Here is a 21,242-nt window from a genome sequence, read left to right as displayed (position 1 = left end):
TGTACCAAGCTGTAAGTATGTTTATTTCTACCCTTATGTTGGAAATTATAACACAGGAGTCTATCAGGATTAGCTGCCTTTTTGGAGTGACCCTCAGGTGGTCGTGTATGAAAGTTTTCTGGCACTTTGTTGGTTTTATTTGAAGCACTCCTTGTGGTATATGACTAACAATATAATGAGAAATCACAACACCCTCTATTTGAAAAATTAAACCAGTGAAAGCACCCAAAAAATGACTGTATTTTCTTAAATGGTCATTGGATGGAGGATCCAAAAGCTGCTTTCAAAATATGTACATATTTCAGTTTGCATACAGAAATGTGCACACAATGCGTCCTCGTGACAATTGCATTTAACAAGACAGACATATTTGTATGCAACGAGAGGGTGAGGGTGAAGTTGGAGTGTGTGCGTCTCACTATATTGAATCATCAGGACGCTGTGTAGTGTGGTTTCATGACATTATATAAACAGAACCAGAAAGTCTGTCAAAGTGCAGCAGCAAAACGTGTTTGCATGCCAAGACAAAATCTGAGATGACAGCGGGAGAAAAGAAGAGGCTTCTTAGACATTAGCACGAGGAGTTGAGTTTCATGGTTGCCAGTCACATTTAAGCCCACAAGTTTCCAAGAGAAAGTATAGCCAGAGCTGGCAGACAGAGCGGTGTGTGAGCGGAGACGGAGAGGTGACTGGATGGTGGCCATAGCACACATCCCCAGAGCTTCCCAGGACATTGTGTTCTCTGTAAGGGCAGCCCATTTTTAATCTTGTCTCAGTGCCAAACAAATAACCTAATGCAGAGGGTCATGCCACAATATTCACACACTGACCCTTTAAAAAAAAATGCTGTCTAAACAAGCAAGCAAGCAAGCAAACAAACACATTTGTTTGTATTTAGGTAAACTTTTTTACATTTTTGTATCTTCTTTTCATTTTTTATATTCTTCCACTGCTGTCAACAGAAGCTTAAATGAATAAACAGACAAACAAAAAAAAAAACATACTATGCTGCATGTACACAGTATGTGTAGATGGATGTATGCAATACAGGTGAGGACAATGAGGGGTACATAGTTTCATCGGAAATTTGAAGCAACATGTAAGTCTTTCAGCAATTATTTGTGCAGAAAAATGCCTCTAAGCATTCATTTTCCAAAAGCATGTCCCTTGAATGTATAATAAATAACCAAAATAATGTGACAATTTATTGATGCTTAAAATAATGAGGTCAGTGACAAAAATCTATGCACAGTTAGTTCATAATTATGAATTCGCAGAGGATTTTTCTGCAATTTACCAGGGAAAATAAATATATTTGGGCTTTTGAATGGTTGTAGAAGAAATAAGACATTCAAAGACATCATCTGTTTTCTGTTTTTTTTTTTTTGCAACACGACAAAGAACTTATTCACTGAGTGATAAATCAGCTTCATCAGTTGCAACCAAGTGATTGTGATAAACTAGATTGATTCTTCTTAGTGCTTTTATTACGTATGACTTTGGGGATACAAAGGGTACACGGTGATCTCAAAAGTTCTAAGTTCTACTATTTAAAGGTGCTCTCCCCTGTGCCGTATATCAATTTACCTTCAAATGTTTTCCACTCTAGAAGTCACTCGAGAACTACAAGTTCAACTGGGATACGCACCCGTAAATATAACAAAGAATTATTTTGAATAATTTATAAAGCATTCATCATTTATGCATTACACAATGCCGCTAAACATCCCAGTGATTTTGCTGTCACATTAACGTAACAACTTTTAACCACGCAGCAGCAGACCGGGCAAAGATTTCACAGCTTCCACATTGTGTGTACACATACTCGCTCTTGGCAGAGATGGTGAGAGACGACTTTGAGCCCTGGCCGTGATGCTGTTACTTTCTTTGGTATTAGTTTCACTGTAAAGTGTAAGTGATATAAACTTGACATTTGCTTTATGTCATAAGTCTAATGTCTCTTTATATCTCCTGCTGGGTTTCGTAACCTCCCACCGCTGACCACTGACAGATCTACCGAGATCGTGCCAGGATGTTGCAAGGTTGCGTTTAATGTCCACTGATATGACAACAACACCACGTTGCAGAATCATTTGCTCTGTCTTGTCTTTAATATTTGTGTTTGTTACATGCACATGCACACTGTAAGAAAGCTAAGTGTCCGAGCTCATTAAATTGACACAACATGCTGTTAATTCCCATGCTGTCTGTCATCTGCTGGCATTCAAAGACAGGTGTGAGCACTGGTGTCTTACCCTGAGTGACTGATGGTCCATTTCATTCCATCTGTTTCTGCCCTGTCACAGTTACTTGGTCTTCCCGCTGCAGCTGTCTTGCTTTAGCGAGACACGAGACAATACAAATACAAGGGGAAGCAGTGGTTCGGTTCACTCTCTGGTCTCACTGGTGTAGAAGGATTTGTGAAGGCTTTGTTCAACATAGCGTATCTACACACACACACACACACAAAAAAATTAGACAAATGTTCAACCCGGTGTGGTGACTTGTCATGAAACATAAGCCGACAGGTAAACTCTTTTTGTCCCACTTCACTTGCTTGCACTTTCCTTTGCAGAGTTCAGAACCTTCCCTGGTCCTTTGCACCGGTGAGGCCAGACTTTGGCTCGAGTCACAACGAGTGTGGCTCAATTTGTGCTCTGTGCCTCTGTTGTCAAAAGAATTTCATGGTAGCTTGAGCAAAGCTGGATCCTTCCTTCATTTTGGCATCCGTGTACTTATGGGTACAGAATGAACTCAGAAAGGCAAAAAACAAAACGAAACAAAAACCCGACCGACAGCGAGGCTGCATTTGTGTTTATATTTTTTCTCAGATTTGTTGGTAGAATACATCATGCCTATTTTGATATATAGTGAAGCTGGATTGCGGTCATATTACAGCAGCTCAGTTAAAATGGATCCTTTGCTGTCTTAAGGATGGTTATCGGTGGATGTTTCTGTCAGTGAGTAAGCATCATATAACTCGCCCATGTTACCCATCTCTTATTTCAGGTCAGGGATAAACATTTTAATCTATCTCCACCCAACCAAGAAACACAGACCTCTTCAGGTTGCCCTGACACTGAATGCGAGTTTTAGGCATTCAAAAGATAAGGAGGGAATCTGCATTGCAACATGGTTCTCATTCACAACAGTACACGCACAGTCACATGCATCAGTGCCAAATATCTTACAGCCCAGTCCTTCCCTTGATGTCACAAACATTTTAATACAACAAATAAACACTCGAACTGAACATTTTCTCTTTTGAAATGATCTCAAACGTACTCTTGCGTTGCCTAAAAAGCCACACATGGACTTCACATTCAGCTCTCTGTCTTTTTTTAGTGCAGTTGATTCAAAAATGTGAACCACATGTATCCGTCTCTTGGAACAAGTTAATACCTCCGTCAGTTAAATAGGATAAATTGTGCAAATTAATGAGCATTGTCCTTAGAAGCAGAAATGTGTACAGTGAACGTTTTGACAGCCAGCAGGCGAGTGACGGTGGTGGGCTTAACACTTAAAGACTCTCAAACGTCTCATATGTCCCAAGCATTGCCAAGCTCCCACCCCAATCACTTAAACCCTGCTGACGTAGGCTGGCCGTTTACATTTAGGGACACCTGCTCACTCCATTCTAGATACCAATTCTAGAAGAGAGGAGCAGCCGCTCAGGGATAAGGTTTGGGAGGAACAGAAGTCTGACTCAGTAGTAACTGAGATAAACACAAATTGAGCTTTATAGTTTATTTGATCTGTCACCTGGCAGTTTTCGATGTAGAATATTTTTTCTGAATTTTATTTCATCTTTTGTAGAGCTGGCTAAGATTTTTGCAGAAGTATTTTTGAGGGCATTCTTGGTCCTATTCTTGTCTCAAGTTGGTGTCTTAACGTGAATTTTACATCACTGGAAACCATGAGTTCCCTGGTAATAAATGCAGTGGGTGATGGCGAGAACGCAGGCTTTGATATCATCCAAAATCGCATAGAGACACTGAGCAGCAAGATGGACAAGCTCATCAATATTCAGGAAAAAGTCCTCAGCCGACTAGATGGGATGTCTCACGACATTGACGACATTGAGAAGGATATGGAGAATTTGAAGGTCGACAAGGAGGAGATCCATCTCCCGCCCAGGGTAATGAATCAGACCCAAGTCATGGGACGAGAGGTGGGGCAGATTTGCCAGGAGATGAGTTCCATCATGTCGGTGGTGAACCAGCGGTCCGAGCAGCAGGCTCAGAAGCTGGAAGGAATGGAAAAATTGGTCCTAAGCATGCAACAGGTGATCAGCTTCATCGGGGAGACGGTGAAACATTCGAAGATAATGGAGCTGATGCTCAAAGGCCCGACGGCTAAGAAGGGCTCGAGGTCAAAAGACAGTAAAGGGAAGCAAGCTATAAAGAGGAAATCATCTTCAGATACTGTATCGAAAAAGCCTGACAAGGTGAGACAAGCTGAAGTAAGACACTGCACATATAGGCTGAAGTGTGCACCTGCTCTATACTGCAAAAGGACTGTAAGATGTTTGGTCATGAATGAGGTTTTGGAGAAAAAGGGGACAACCTTTATTACTGATCCAATTTAGATTCACAAGCATTTGTTTTGATGTATATAAAGGTGGCCCAGGCATCATAGCCTATGCATCACCATGAGCATCTTGTATTTTCCATGCTGACTTTGATTTTTAAGATCTCACTGGGATCTTGTTGTTCTTGGCAGGACATATGAAAATGATCATAGCAGCAAATGCGACTTGGCTTGTGTGTGAAATTCCACATATAATGGACTAGTGTAGTGTCTGAGTTTTGGCGTGTACAAACTTGCCAACTGCTGATTAAAGGTAAAGTAAGCAAGAAGACTAGTTTTATAGTGTTGGGTAAGCTACTGGACAGTATGTCACTTATTCCATATATAAACTCCCAGTTTAACTCACACGTGTCGATGTTGGATCTCCGAGTGTAACTTGAGGGTCTCCTTCGCATGAAGCCTGCGGGGGGACCTCCAGCAGGGCACGAGAGGGCCAGTGCAAGGTCTGCGGTGAAATACGAGTGGCCTGGTTTAGAAATGCTGTCTTTGGATGCGGGCTACAGTGTTTGTGGTCCAAATAGTCTTGCATCCCTTCAGCTTACCAGGTGTTAACAAACTGTAGAGTTTTCTTTCCTTTTCTGTTTTGCAGTCCATTTCTTTCATTTCCATTTCATTTCTGCGGCTCTCTTGTGCAGACCTATTAGTGTTACTATCCACGTCATATCTTTGCCATTATCGCTTTGTTGATGAACAGTCATTGTCTGAAGTCTTTGTCATTGTGATTCCTTGCAATCTTCTAAACTTCTTGCAGCACATAAAATGTAAAACTTAGGCGAGAGTTCTTGTTACAATGCTGCCAAGGTATTTTTGAATTACAGCTTCCAGTAATTGTCTTTATTTTAAACTGCAGATAGTGTTTCAGAAGTCTGCTACAAGTTCATGGAAGTAATACAGTCCCATTGAGGCAATGCCCCCAAGTCTACCAAGATTCAAAATGTTGAACTTATTGAAGAAAAAGAAAAAATCTAATATGCATTTTTATATGACTTTTTTTTTTAAAGGAAAAACAATTCACCAACTGAAAACTTAGGATCCACTCACATCCAGTTAAACCTCACTAAAGGTCACTGAGTGCTGCTTGACATCTTACACCACACTCCTATCAGTTCGCCACACAGCTTGTGTCTCTCTTGATGTATGACGTACAAGCAAATCGCAAACTCACTTAAATGGCTCTGACGTAACATGATAACGATATCACATACTTGGAAAAAATACCTACGTAACAGTGCACATTGTGCAGTGGTGCACTCTTAGGTTTTATATGCCCATACTTGGTTACGTTAAAATCAGACTCAACGATATCAAGCCCGTTAAAAGTTTGTGTCACATTTTATGGCTTAATTATACCCTGATGATTAATGACCAAATACCAATGTGATGTTTTCACCGTGACTCACGTTTCAGGGAATTTCTGTTGTCGTCAGAGCACTTGCCAGGTGGCTGCTCCGTCTTCCTCCACCTCCACAGGTGTGACATACTTGAAAGTAATTCGGGCTACTGCGGCATCTGCATTCACTTCCTCACCCTCCAATCACCGTGGTCACTGGGGAGACGCTGCACTTGAAATAGCTCCCCTGCTGTTTATGTCCCAACAGCGTACAGAAAACAAATGTGAGACACCTGATGTTCAAGACAGGCTTTTTTCCATGCTAAGGTGATCAGAGAGTGTTTAGTGAGTTTCCTTAGCTGAGAAATTTGAACTACAGTCTGCAGTCACTTGCAATATTTTCCATTCAGGGTCGACATTGCATTCCATCGCTGAGTGTGACCAGTGATAAGCTATAAATTCACTGCCCTGCTCCTGTCTATCCAAGTCTGCCACAAATAATCAAAGGCATGCAATTCTACCAGTGCAATAAAGACGTGCACTAACTGTGCTAATTTGTGTGCTGAGAACAGAGAAAATGCTTCGTATTTTATCCTTCATTCACCAGTCATCAAATTACTCAACGTTTTATTAACTTCTTGTTGCGTTTTACATGTGACACTAAATCCAACATGTCTTTGATTTTTGATTCATCCTGTGCATTAACGTGTGAATCTAACTTACCAAAATGCCACCAATTCTGTGTGCATTCATGTAACCCTTCTAAGCATTGTCTTCTTGTCTTTTTACTAGAAAACTACCTCTAATAAAGGGAAAAAAGGGAAACAAGAGATAACGCCTGCATGTGAGCCCAGTACTCTGCAGTCTTCTCCCAAGATAAAGCTTCACGGACCAAAGCATTTCCTCGCCTCTCGCAAATGTGGAAACTTTGTACGTTTATGTGCTTAGAGAACATGTGAAATATTTGCATCGCCACTCCAGAGATACGAAAAAAAAAGAAGACCATTTGTATTTTATAATCGCTCTGGGACAAGAAATAGTACCAGGGCGACACAACTGATTTGTTTATTTTCTAATAAAGCTTTGATCATGCATTCATTTCATATTAATGTACTCGTCTGGGTCTCTGGTTTGACAGTTTCTGTTTTGCATTTCACAGTTGAAAGACCACAAAGGCAAAGATGGGACAGATACACCCCGTTTGAGCCCTAAGGGTCTGAAAGCACAAAAGAAGATGAAGCCTCCAGATACAGCAGGTGCTGAGATCAACACACTGTTACTTCTACAAACTCCAGTGTCTCTTTGCAAGTCAAAATAATCTGAGACACAGCAGCAGCAAAATGTAAATAAATACTCTAAAATACCTTCTATGAGTGGAACATGTGGCTGTATTACAGTGTTATTACACGTAGCTGTTGCTTGCTAGCGTTTAATTGGGATAGAAACTACGTTTAAAGATCGGAGTGGAATTTTTCAGAGTGAAAATGTTAATTCTTCTTAAAGTGATGAATATTAACCAGATCCTAAGAGACAAAATCTAACTTCTCTTTGGTATTCTTGTAGAACATATCTCACTGAAGAAGCAGATTTTGCTCCTTGAGGAGGTTCAGAAACTCAACAGGGAGAACGCTGAGAAATCAGGTCAGCAGATCACCCTTGGTTTTCGGGATCTAGAAGCTGGAGTGCCCCCTAAAGATCAAGAACCCGATGCCTCTGCCAGCAGCTTGGTGGACAACCTGCAAGAAGACTCCCAAGTGGATATTGCTGAGAAAAATGAGGATGTTGAGGCAGTTAGTGACGAGGAAAGTGGAGAGAAGGTGCCTGAGGATGTTACAGAGAAGGAGCTCAAGCCTAGTGTGGAGAATCTAGGGAAGCAAAAAGAAGAAGAAAAGCTTGAAGTCCAAGAGGACAAAGAGGAAAAAGGTGTTTCTGCAGCTGAAGAAGACTCAGGTCTTTCTACCTCCGCTGACAAGAAGAAGGAAGCAACTCCAATCAGGTAGTCCATTATTACATTTAAGGACTAAATCAATCTGTAATAATTTATTATTATTACAATTATAATACTAAACATTTTAGTGTCTGTTAAAAATTGCTGAACAAAACATGATATTTCATGAACGTCCTGTATGGTGTCACATTGCGACTGTATAGTATATATTTAAGATCTAAAACATTTCATTAATTCAATAACAATTCATAACAGTGTTAGATATGTTATTACATTATTTTTGTTTGTTTGTGTTTTTTCTATTTTTTGGTCAAATTTATGCACAAAAACATAAAAAAAATATTTTAAAAAAATGCAAAAAACATACTAATCCATCGACTTTCATTCAGTAGAGATGACCACAAAGATGCAGCACCATCTCCTGAGGCTGAACAGGACACCATATCACAGGTCAGCAGCACCAAGTCCTTTGTCACCCAGGAACACTTTATTGTAGAGGAACACCCAAAGAGCCAGCTGCTGGAAAAGAAGGTGGAAGAGGAGGAAGAAAACAAAAATAAGGACGAGAAGAAGGCTGAGTCAGAGGGTTGGGGTGTCTTCAAGGCAGATGGAATTGAACTCCAGCTGAACCTGAAACAACAGGTGGAGAAGGAGAGAGAAAAAGATGATGCAGGAAAGGAGGATGACGATGGTCCTGAGCAATACTTTATCGGTGAGAGCACCAGTAAATTATTATATACTTATCTTTGTAGGATTATACATTTTTTAAACTGAAAATGTGTTTGCTTTTTCAAGGTAGCAACAAATTCTGTATGTATCATTTATAGTACACTGTATAGTAGAAGTCTTTGTAATGGCTTGACTGGAACTGCTCAAATATCTGTAAAGAGTCTTTATATAGCTTTATATATCAGTACATACATTTATATGCGTTCCCACTCTTTTTATTGGGCATAGTTAGCATAGTTAGTTGCAGACTTCATTCAATTCAGTTCAGTTTATTTATATAGTGCCAAATCACACAGTCACCTCAAGTTGCTTTACACTGTAAGGTAAAGACTGCAATAACAGAGATAAAACCCCAGTTATCAAAAGAACGTCTGAGCAAGCACTTGGCGACAGTGGGAAGGACAAACTCCCATTTAACAGGAAGAAACCGCAGGTACAGCCAGACCATCTGGTATGACTGGTTCTTGGTGAGGGGAGGGAGGATAAAAAAAGAAAAATAATTACAAATGGAGTACTACAAAATGAAGTGAAATGGTAACCTGTTATATTAAAGCGGCAACTCTGTAGCTGTTGATTATCATAGCACTTTAGTACACAATGTGCTAACTTGATTATGACAGCTATCTACACTCTCCAAAGGCTCACTGTAGCTAATTATCAGTGAAGCTTGTATGTTCTCACATTCCTCAACTTATTAAAACAGATTACATCTTTTTTCTTGTGCCCCCATCCGACTTTAGACACCGCTCCACCTCCAGTGGCTCCTTTTAATCACCGCATTGTGTCAGCCAAGCCCAACCTGATTACAAACTTCTATACCATCAGCTGGCAGGAGATCCTGGGCGGGTGAGTGCTGTACTTCTCCTCAAATCTCCATGAAATGCAAAATAAGTAAAAGATATCGACAAGTTGATCTATCACAGATCAAAGATGGTAAGAACAGGTTTTAATTACCCGTAAAATGTAACCGCGTAAAGTCCCCCCAACCCCCGCCTTCCTTTCTGATGTTTCATAACTTCAGAGTCACGGCAGTTATTTTTACTTTAGAACCGACTGGCATGTGAAACTGTATCCCCGGTGCCAGCTGGTAGCTAATCACAAAGTGTTAATCCAAGTCTTCAAAGTGGAGACACAGCTTGGCTCACATTTAATGAAATAACAGATTAAGCACAAGACTCTCCAGAAACATCCCCGTATGAAGGAAGATCAGTTTTTGATTCGTCGTGGGAAAATACATCTATCACAGCACCATCTTTCCCAACTGCTGGATCGTCTGACTTGATGTGATAATGGAACTGACACGTTTCTCTCCAGCTACAGAAATCTGACTTTTGTCTTTGCTTTCTCTCCTCAAAGGGGTCGTTTCGGCCAGGTGCACAAATGTGTGGAGAATTCATCCGGTCTCACTTTGGCAGCGAAAGTCATCAAAGCCAGGAGTCAGAAAGAAAGGGTATGACACCTCTCATATACTGTCACGACTACAAAGTACAGTGACAGCTACATCACATGATATAAAAAGCAGAGTCCCGGTTTCGAATTTTAAACACTCGCTAGTACAAAACAAGATCGCTCTTGGAACAGAGATAGAGGGAAATACTTGTCGCCGAGGTGACAAGTATTTGACCTAGAAGAGAAGAAGCATTGTCTGTCCTAGCAGAGAACAGCTGACACCTCTCATCGCATCCGTGTGTCTGTGTTTCTGTCTCTTTGGTAGGAGGTCGTGAAGAATGAGATCCAAGTCATGAATAATCTCGACCATGCCAACCTGATCAAGCTGTATGCGGCCTATGAGTCAAGAAATGACATCATCCTTGTACTTGAATAGTACGTTCCTTTATTAAAAAACATGTTTATTTATTTCAGAAGGGATTTTGGTTTACTTATAGCTTATTATTTATCTTTTTTCTAATTTGGTTTCATATGCAGCTTACTTTGCTTACATATTTTATCTAACCTGCCTTTTTCTTTTTCTTTTTTAAATTTCTTTTAATGCTTTTCATGTGCTCGTCTTTGCCTTCAGCGTTGCCGGAGGCGAGCTGTTTGACAGGATTATTGATGAAAACCACACTTTGATGGAGTTGGATGCTGTGCTGTTCATCAGACAGATCTGCGATGGCCTGCAGCACATGCACAAAATGTCCATCCTGCATCTCGACTTGAAGGTAACAAAGTCACACATGTTTGCAGTGATTACTTTGTAGATATATTGCATAACAGGATTATCCCATTCAAAAAGTCAAATGGTAATACTTTGTTGTTGCTGAATTTCAGCCAGAAAACATCCTGTGTGTGAGCAGAATCACAAATAAGGTCAAGATCATTGACTTTGGTCTTGCCAGGATGTAAGTACTGGTACTTACTTCTGTTTTATTCCCACTTGGATGAACTGCATGCAACATGTCATTTTTGTGAATTTCAATCATATTTCAAACTTAGATATAAACCAAGGGAGAAACTCCGAGTGAATTTTGGGACTCCAGAGTTTCTCGCTCCTGAAGTCATCAACTATGACTTTGTGTCATTCAACACAGACATGTGGAGCCTTGGTGTAATTACATATATGCTGTAAGTAAACACACAGAAGCATGCATGCACATCCACAAACCTTTGCTGATCATCCGTTCCCCTTTCCCTGCTAGTCTGAGCGGTCTGTGTCCCTTCCTCGGCGATGATGACAATGAGACTCTGAATAACATCTTGGCCTGTCAGTGGAACTTTGAGGAACAAGAGTTTGTAGATACATCAGAAGAAGCCAAAGACTTCATCTCCAGACTCCTGATTGTAAATAAAAGGTATTTGGATTTTGTACACATACACTGACCTCTGATCTTACAAAAGCTAATAATACATGAAGTGTGTAAAAAAAAAAAATTGTGATTTTGTGTTTCCCATTAGTTGGAGGATGGGGGCATGTGAGGCTCTGAGGCATCCTTGGCTTGCCGACCCTGCTCTTCATCATCGTCTTCACACAAAGGTAAAGCATGCGTTTGTGAGGGTAAAGGCTTTTTATGCTGGAAAAGTACTTAAATTTGTAAAATATGTGAACCTAGTAAAGAAAATTATTTGAATGCATCTTATTGTGCTTTACATTTGTTGTGGATATTTACTCCTGTCTTACTGTTGTACTGGTGATCATTGTTTTTTTGTCTGTTTCACAGAAAACTATGTGCAGATCACGGAGATCATCATGTGTGCCCAATACTGAAAGCTGAGGTGGGTCTGAAAGTATTGCTCTATATTTAAATCTGTTCCCTTCTTATATGCACACACCTCCTTATACTCACCATGGGCAGGATGCCAGTGTATCAGGGCAAACACAGAGAAACACACCCTCACATGCACGCCCAATTTAGAATCATGAGTTAACTGAACCGACGTGTTTTTTTTGGGCTGTGGGACGACATCTTAAAAATTCAGTGTCAGAGTTATGCTTTCAAATCATCCACAAGAGGGAAGCATGTCTCAAAATTTGTTTGGAGTAGCAGAATGGATGCTGCGATACAGATGTGGTTCTCTCACAGTAAACCATCGCAATGTTTCTTTCCAGGGTGCTACACTGAGGTGACGCTCCACCTGTGGCCACTTGGACCAACCCTTCTGTCCCTGTAAATTACCTAGATTTTAGTCAGTGCAAACCTCTTCCTGACACGTGATCCACTGTGTTGTGTTATTGTAAGCAACACCCCGATGAAATATATAAAGGAAAATAGCTCAGTTTAGGTATAACAGTAGCTAGTTCTGTGTGTTAAATACTGGTGATGATGTCACAAAAAAACAGGGTAAATTAAAAAAAACAAAACCAGACCATCACATAACACTAAAAAATCCAGTAGAATTACTATGTGAGGTGTGATTACTGTGCTATCATTGTGAAGCTACTACTGTTCAGTTATTGTTGAAACTGTGACAGGGGAAGTATACATGTTCAACTGGTGGTTTGCAATATTCTTTTATTTGGCATTTCAAAATGGTGCTGAAGTCATAATCTGATGTAGTTTTAATAGAAACATATTAATACTTATTATTATTATTATTACAAATTGCTATTACACATATTGTATGATAGTGTTTGCTTGTGGAAAGCACAAAAATTCGCATTTTCTTCTCTTTTATTTCACTATAAAATTCTCGCTTGGACTCATCCTTATTTATCTCTAACCAAAAACACTGTACTGCCTTTCCTTGCTGATTTTTTTTGTCCTTTTGAGAACAACAACTTTATGCATTTAGAAATATACCTCAGCTGCTACTGCTTGAAGGCTACAGCAACAGTTGTAATATAAATGTAATTATGTGCGCTGCCCTCTTGGTTCTAAACACGGTAAGCTGTAAATAGGTGCTAATAATTCAAATTAGAATCTGTTGGATGTGCATTGTGCTTATTGGAGACAATGAAATTTGTGTGTTTGGCTTAACAAGCTGTAGTATGACCTAATATCACACAATGCTGCTGAGGTTCCACTGCACAGACTAGTCGGCAACACATGTCACCTTAAAATAAACACCTTGACAACACAGTTTATGTCTTATTAGCAAAGTATATACATTTTTTTTTGCATGTCTTTGCAGCTAAAGTTTGAACTTGGTACGTAGTTATAATTTACATTATTTTTTTTAACTGTACCTTGTGCTTCAGAGCCTCTCTTTCTGCATATTCATCGCACTAAAATCGCTAATAAAGAAAACAAGTGTTTATTTGAAACGCCTTCTGTGAAGGTTCACTAACTGAGAGTGACACACCGTCTACCTGTTGCTGCCTCTCTAGTTAGAGCTACGTTTTCATCTACCTTCGTGTTAAATGCCAGATTATTGTAGTTCTGGTAAAATAAGTCGTTCTCACTGATTGCTAACATATTTAGCATGTATTTTTGAAGTGTGCACACACTCATTAAACTGAAATTGTATCTTCAAGCGTTTGTTGTCCTTTCTTCTTTTGAATTTTAAGTATACTGCATGTTGTCAAAAACTAAATCCATTTAGTAAGATAATATTACAGAGACCTTTATAGCTTTCTTTGTGTGTTTATAAACTTTGCAATATTCTATTTTTGGCAGAGTTATTTTTTTTAAACCTTGGCTCAGTTTATGTAATAAACATAATAAGTGAAACACAGGAGCACACACTTTCACTCAGAATGAAAGTAGAGCAGATTCCAGGAGCAAAATCAGGAGAATCTGAAGGGGTCAGTTTGTGCAATACAGTCACTTGAGAAAATAAACTGAGTGTGTGGGGTGACGATGCTGTTGCAGTAATGGGATTCAGGGTATCAGGGATTGTACCGACAACAAAAAACAGGCTAAGAGTCTTAAAAAAGGAGAATGACAGTGAGGAAAAGTAGAACTTTCCCACAAAGCAAGCATTATACGCACTTATTGTACAGAACCCAGGGGTTTAATCAGGGATAAGTAAAGACTTTATGGGAGAGTACAACAGGAAAACATGTATTCAGTTGTAGAGAAATACCAGAAAGGCAAACTGCCCCCAAAGCCTTAGGAACCCAGTATTTGAGTACAATTACAGTGTGAAATTGTTATGCTACAGAATCGTAAGAGTTGAGAAAATAAACTATTTTGATTTATATAGCAATTCTGCTTTGCGTAGCATGCATTAGACAGTTACGGGTTTTCTTCCATCTGTAAAACCTGGAATCTGCTGAAGCTTGAATTATTTTGGTTGAATTTCTTCTTAGGAAATGAACATGATGTGAAAAGTGCAGTTGAACATGGAAAATAACTAAAAATCATCTCATATTGAAACTGAATACAAAGAAAACATGATAGCTATAATGAAATGTTCTGTAGTTGTAATGGAAGGTTTGATGATTTTTAAGAATGAGGCACAACCATAGGAAAAGAAGATTTTTCATATTTGTTCGACTCTTGGTATCTTGCTGGAAAATTCTATGACTTATCTTCAGTTTGTGAATCTTATTGTTCTTCATTAAGAACGGGTATTTCAGGATGTTCTTTAACTGCCCTTTCTACACCACAGCCTGATCCTTTAGTTCCAGTTTGGCTTTGTCCATAAAACCAGACTCTCAGAATTAACAGGCCTATGCAAATTTCTTGCATATTAAAATGGCTTTTTATTTGACAGGCAGATAAATATTTTACAATATGGGACCCTATAATGTCCCATACCTCCATTTATACCAAAATCAGTCAATCAATAAATGCATTTATGCAAAACTACACATGCTTGTTAGCATACCCAAACATGTAATTTTTTTTAATCATGAATAAGTGCACTTCAAAAACAAACACTAAGAAAAACAAATAATTTTCAAACTTTTTATTCCAATATATATTGGAAAAGCGAGTATATAAGGTAAATATGTGGCAATAATATATATTAAGGATGGTAAATGTTCATCATTGTTCTTATTGTTGTTCTTGTTCTTAAAATAAATTAATAAACTTTAAGACAAAAACTTGAATATATGCACTCTGCAAAAGAGAACAATAAGAATCATAAATAAAACTTGTTAAAGAGAACCATTAAATCCACTTTTTATTCAATTAAATACGCTTAAATGTAAAGATTTGGTTGACTTTGAACTGCACAAATAATGTATAAAGCAGCATATTGTCGCACATGGAGTCTAAGGAAGTAAGTTTATGAGCATTTCTGTAAATGAAAAATGACAAACCACTGCAGTGTATTTGTATGCTTTGTTTTCAGTGAACGCATTTCTTTATGCATTCTATTGGACTGCAATCCTAATGTCTGGAGTGACCAAGTGTCACTTCTGAACTTCATTAAATGGCTATTTGAAGCTGGCTTTAAAGGCAACCCCACAGACACTCAATTTTACAGTAAAGTTAAACAACCTGGGAGAAAAACAGTTTGGATGCCTTTTCAGATTTTTAAAAACTTAATAGACATAAACCAAGAAGCACAAATGTCTCCTTTAAGCTGAATTGACTAATTTATTTTCAATTATAAATGTTCAGAACATAAATGAAAAAAAATTGATTATATCATTAAACTCCCCTGAATCTGAAATGATAATTATATAATAATTAAAGTCAATAATTATAAAAAACTGTAACACACACTGCCTTACATAGGCCACCTTAGTGGGTTATTATAATAATCTTTCTTCCAACAACAGCTGTTTTCCTGTGGGCTACTGAACACGTGCAATTGACAGTATTGTATAAATATTACAGATGCTCGAACCGAACTAGAATATTGGCAACTGATTTATAACCAATTTTGAGGGGAAAAATCAAAATGAAAATAAAAAAAACTTTTACATAAAGCGTCCTAAAAATACATTTCAAATAGTTTCCAATCTGAGGCTGACAGTCTTGTTTAGTCTACTATTTGTTTACTTTCACACATCATTTCATCCCACTAAAAGTTTCATGTCAGGAACGGTTCAGAGAGAGTTCATACATTCCTCTATTGCAAACACAGGCAGAGAGAATCTGAGTCGCTTAATAACCATTACTCTGAACATGCGAGTCATTTGGCAAAACAGGTGATACTGATTTGGGCCAAGGATTTTTCCCTACCTTTTCTCTTTTTTTTAAATAGCTTTTCAGGAGCCTGAGGGCTGGAAGCCAAATGCAAGCTCTCGCTCTATCCCTGGTCCAAGGCCCAGGTTGGAATGGTGAGAAATTCAATTTAGGAGAAGAAAAAAGGCTCCAAGAACTGCCCCTCCACTACTCCACCTCACCCCTAAGTCCCCTCCATCCACATCTCCAGGGGCGATCTTGAGGAGCCAAACCAAAACCAGATGTACTTATTGGACCTAAAGATAACAAATAGCGCCTCAGTTCCTGTCAGTTAGAGACCACCAGAGCAAAAAATCTGAGAATTGAAAAAGCTTATTGACATGTCTAACTCTTTGTCTGGCAATATAAAATATTGTTAAGACTGACAAGTATTTTAATCCAGGATACACGAACAAGGAAATAAGACAGAAGGTGCTGCAGAGGCAGCTTTCTCTGCTAGATCAGGTGCTTGTAAAAGTGAAGACAATAGCTGTACATGTAGTTTTGATGTTGGTGTCTTTAAGAAGCGTGTTGCATTCAAGCACCTGGTGCCTTCTTGGCTTTGAGAAAGTGGATCCGAATTTCTAGGTTGCACACTCTCCAGTTTGTTAGTCAATACCACCCACACACAATCAATTAGACAGGGAGAGAGGGAGAGGTGACCCCAGCACTTCTCACAGCCCGCCATTAGATTGACTATGAAAGTGTCCTGTGTAACAGGAGTTTCCTGTATGTAATTAAAAAATATTGGGCTCTGTGCAACGGGGTGGAGAGGAAGCCTGGAGTTGAAGGAGGCTACACAAAGGCTAAGATTCGCTTTTCTCCACTATTCGTTTCATGTAGGAGGCCGCTGGACCGGCTCTGACGTTTGTCCAAACAAGAGGTGCTCTCTCTCTCGCTCTCTCAAAGGAGGTCCGGAGAGAGGACCAGCTAGTTCTCAGGGCCCGAGGGCAGGTGGTTCTGATTTGTGCAGGGGAGGAACAGACCATGTTTATGTTCAGTTAATAGCAGTACACGTGTCGTCACGTCCAGCGGTGGGAACATGCTGGGTGAGTGATCTGTTTTTTACTCTGCTGAAGTCTGACACCAATAAGAACACAATGTCCAATTATTCCTTCACAGTTTTCACCCTGAACAGCCACACCTGCAAACTACTGTTCTCCTGTTAAACCGAGACGATCTAAGTTTGAAAGAAAAAAGCAATGTGTAACTCACAAGCAATAAAACACACTCGTTTTTAGCTCAGTGCACTCAGTGGTTTTACACCTACTGCTTTAAATCTGGCACGACCAGATGCTTTTAGAGACTTTTCTAAAAGCTCTAATGACACTGAAGTATCCTGTGTTATATCATCTGCTGTTACTCTTTAATTGCCATCTTTGGTCACTCTTAGCAGAAACATAATTAATACATTCAAGAAAATATGGACGATGTCCCTCAAAAATAATGAAACCTGATTTTACCTGGTTTGTTGCCTATGCTTTTGGATAATGAGCTGCTAATAGTGATCAGGATCTCTAACAGGCAGCTAAAACGCTATCATTTCAATGAGAAGTTCACTTACAGTTAATAGAGCTTTAGCTAGAAATTATCAGGGACGTTGATGTTCTAAAGTATGCCAAAATCAAATTAGTCTGATATTAACAATAATTTTCCAGATACTATTTGGAACTTGACGTCCCATATGGTTGACAGATATTTACAGTAAAATTTTGTTTTCAGTGAGAGTGCATCATGACTTGGAATGAAAATAGCTCCCACCCACAGGCAGATTGATTTCCAGACGAGGGAGAAACATGGCAGCTTGCTGCGTCCGGTGTTTTCACTTAGTGGTTTCAGCTTCGATCAAATGGTCACGCTCAAACCTTAAATGATCTTGGCGGTTCCCCGCTGTTGGGTCATCAGCTTGGCTCCATGTCATCTCCAGGTTGGGCCCTACTGCTGGTTAGGCGGTCCCTTTCCATCAGATTTGTATTTACTCATCCCTCCGACTCACCCCTCAGCCTGCATGGGGTCTCTGTTCATCCTGCCAGCCCCGCTGAGAGGCCTCTGTGGCCGAAAGAGCCGCAATCTATCAGGCCTCTGTATGTATGTGTTTCGCGCTTTTATGCCTTAGCTCTTGCTGAGGAGTTTTTGCTGAAGTGACTAAATGGAGCCGATAATCTTGTTCAAGCAGGGCGAAGGCGCATGTTCTTGGTGTCTGAGGTTCGTGTGCTAACTTGAGCTCGTGTGCAGGCGTGGGTGTCTGAACACGCTGCTTGTGCGCATGTTTTAACTCTTTGGATTTTTCCAGGGACACAAATGATTCCCTTCTTGACCCTTTCACCCCCCCAAACTTCTACTTATCCTTCCCACAACATACCCCTGTCATGTTTTATTGGATTCCTCTTCATCTAGTCCAATGAACTGTGTGTGTGTGAGTGTGTGACTTGCCTGCGCACACATCAAACTTGTAGAGCTCTCATATGTTACAGGATACAGCATACTAGATGTATGTAAGCTTCTTACATCCATATTGTACATGTCTCTGTTATGTTCCCCCATCCCACCCACAGAGTTTGTCCTCCCTCCCAGTGCACAGTGATCGATGAGCTGCACTCTCTGCAGCAGGGACCGTACAGAGGGGAAAAGACCCTTAGCCTGTTCTCCGTCTGACTCCCAAAAACAGCCACCATGGCCAACAAAAACACAGCACGAGGCAACCAAATGGCAACCCGTACAGCCGCTCCTATTGTAGTATGAAATATTTCCCACGATGAAGCTCAGGATGGGACAGGAGAATTATATGGATGACACAACAATGAAACTGAGAGATAAGGGTCACTCTGAGGTGAAGCAAAAGATTTAATGATTTAATGGGTGTCAGCTTAGTTTGTGTCTTGTTGAAACATTTAGTACAGCGCAAAAGATGGATCCAACATTTGCAATACTGCATATTTTGAGAAACACTATACAGCTACAGCAGCCAGATATCCTCATATTACTGTCCACCGCTGCTGACTGCATTTAATAACATCCATTTGGGTGTTGATCGTAGATTGGCGGTCACTGCTGGGGGATCACTGATACCTGACCTAAGCTAAAAATTCCTCCCTGGTTTGTTCTTGGTTTGGCATTTTTGTGCCTGCCTTCATTTTCAGGGCAGTCTGCTTTTAGACGGGGGGAAACAGGAAAAGAATCACAGCACTGCGGTTCATTCTTCGGGCTATATTCACTTGACCACACAAAGAGCCCATTTTGAGGGAGACATTTTATGTGTTGTGTGGCAGGCAGCGCAAGCAGAAAAAAGATTTACTGTGTCTATTCAGGGGTGTTTTGGATGATGTTCATGCTCTTACTGGTAGAGGCTGGAGATTTATTGCAGCTGGAAAATACTATCAGGTGGATGTTTCTGACAACGGTGACACTCTTTTCTTCCAGCAGTTAAATTCACCCAAAAAATCATTCATATATAGCTAAAGTTTAAGAAATAATGACGTGTTCGATGCCTTTTTATATTATTTTGTGACGGTTTTTATTGAAACACTAACCTAGCTTTTATTTCTTGTACTTTTACTCTTATGTTATTTATTCAGTCTTGTCTGAATCAACACTTTGTATCTGTTGGGTAAATGTAAATGAAATGCAACTGCAGGAAAAGTCTTTAACCTTATCTGAAACTTACCAAAAAGTAAAAAACAACAACTTGTGATAGTAATATGGAAAGTTGTGTGTAATGGCATGTAAATGTGTGTCTGAGTGCGTGTGGGTGCATGGAAGTTGGTGGGAGAGGAGGAAGCTGTACCACCGAGGTAGCACTTGGAGTGACTAACAATGGCCCACACATATCCTGTGGCTGTCAAAATGTTGAGGACCCTACACAAACACTTTAGAGTCAGCCCCCCCCCAAGTGCATTTTCCAGAACTGCTTCAGGTTTGGTGAGATTTTTCAGGAATATAGCTGGAAACAAATAATTGTTTTTAGAATCAATAACTAGAGCTTCCCTTTCAGACTTTAAAGGGAACACGAAACGACACATATGCACTGTCCAGTTAAGAAGCTGCTTACAATAATTCGCAAACAAGTTTTTCATTTCCTAAAATTTTGCTTAATCACTGACCACTGCAAGCCACACTCTTTACCTATATGTGCTGTCTCAGCAGACCCTCCCCCTCTTTTCTGAAAGAACTCAGGGGGCCACAAGAAACTTGTAGGCCCACAGAGCTCACGTCAGCACACCAGTGTGGGGAAAACACACACTTTTAACTCAGAGCTGGGACCTGCTTTCCAAAACCTCAGCAGAAAATTAATGCAGAATGCCTTGATGTTACACACACACACACACACACACACACACACACACACACACACACACACACACACACACACACACCTGTATCCTCTTCCAGCCTCCTTTTTTCATCTCTTTCTATTCCAGAGTCTAGCCCTGAACACCTCATATATATCGCATCCAAACTAGAAACCCATATTTCCTTCACTCCTTCATCATTCCACCATGGCAGGCCTTCCTGAAGAGAATACGATGTCCTGCCAGTGAACGTTTTGAGAAAACCTTCAATATGCTGTTTGGCCCGTGCTGTTTGCTTTAATGGGTCGCTGACGGACTGACCTAAGCGGAGCTCCGTTTTTTTACTGCCTAAAATTGGACCCGAGCTGTCTTTTTAGATTTGTAAGAGCTTGCTGTCACTGAGTTCAACAATGTAAAGGGGACCACCCATGCAAATATAAATGTCATAATGGAGCTTGCTGTGGCTGCTTTTGTGGTAGGCTGTAGGTTTTGTGCAAACACACCACATTATTGCTGACAAGGACAAGATTGTAGACTCTGACCAGCAGAGGGCGACCAATGCTCTGGAAAGAATCCCAGGACATTAGCAGGCCAGCATAACTCCCTCCCGTTTTCTCAGAGTGTCAAAAATAACATCTCTTATTACTTTCATGGCAATAGAGGAAAGTTAAGAAGGATGGTATGAAAACCTCCTGCCAACCAGAGCCGAGACTGAATGTAATGGTAGAATCTGAGAGAAGACATTCGAACTGGAACTTTTAACATCTTTATAGTTTCTCCAACGATAATCTAAAATCCCCTTTCTTTTTCATAATGTTTTTTATGGTTTTGAAATAGTCATTACCCAGTGTAAA

At 39.9% G+C, this 21,242-nt stretch overlaps 1 protein-coding gene across 2 annotated transcripts; it reads left to right on the top strand.

Annotated features, from left to right (window-relative positions):
- Positions 1-3,606: 3,606 nt before the first annotated feature.
- On the top strand, positions 3,607-13,502 carry mylk4a (myosin light chain kinase family, member 4a). Of its 2 annotated transcripts, XM_005721416.1 has the most exons (15): positions 3,607-4,447; positions 6,713-6,850; positions 7,080-7,176; positions 7,484-7,916; positions 8,261-8,580; positions 9,338-9,443; positions 9,954-10,047; positions 10,312-10,421; positions 10,618-10,759; positions 10,869-10,939; positions 11,034-11,162; positions 11,237-11,389; positions 11,493-11,571; positions 11,756-11,810; positions 12,145-13,502. In XM_005721416.1, the coding sequence occupies exons 1-14, from the start codon at positions 3,917-3,919 to the stop codon at positions 11,807-11,809; spliced, it is 2,457 nt and encodes an 818-aa protein (XP_005721473.1). In that variant the 5' UTR covers positions 3,607-3,916; the 3' UTR covers position 11,810; positions 12,145-13,502. The 2 variants fall into 2 exon arrangements, with proteins under 2 accessions (XP_005721473.1, XP_005721474.1); XM_005721417.1 differs by lacking the exon at positions 6,713-6,850 and having other exon boundaries at positions 8,258-8,580.
- The last annotated feature ends 7,740 nt before the right edge of the window (positions 13,503-21,242 follow it).

The sequence above is a fragment of the Pundamilia nyererei genome, unplaced genomic scaffold (assembly GCF_000239375.1).
Source record: "Pundamilia nyererei isolate P.nyererei 1_Seehausen unplaced genomic scaffold, PunNye1.0 scaffold00004, whole genome shotgun sequence".
Taxonomy (NCBI): domain Eukaryota; kingdom Metazoa; phylum Chordata; class Actinopteri; order Cichliformes; family Cichlidae; genus Pundamilia; species Pundamilia nyererei.
This window is presented reverse-complemented; position numbering and strand designations above follow the sequence as displayed.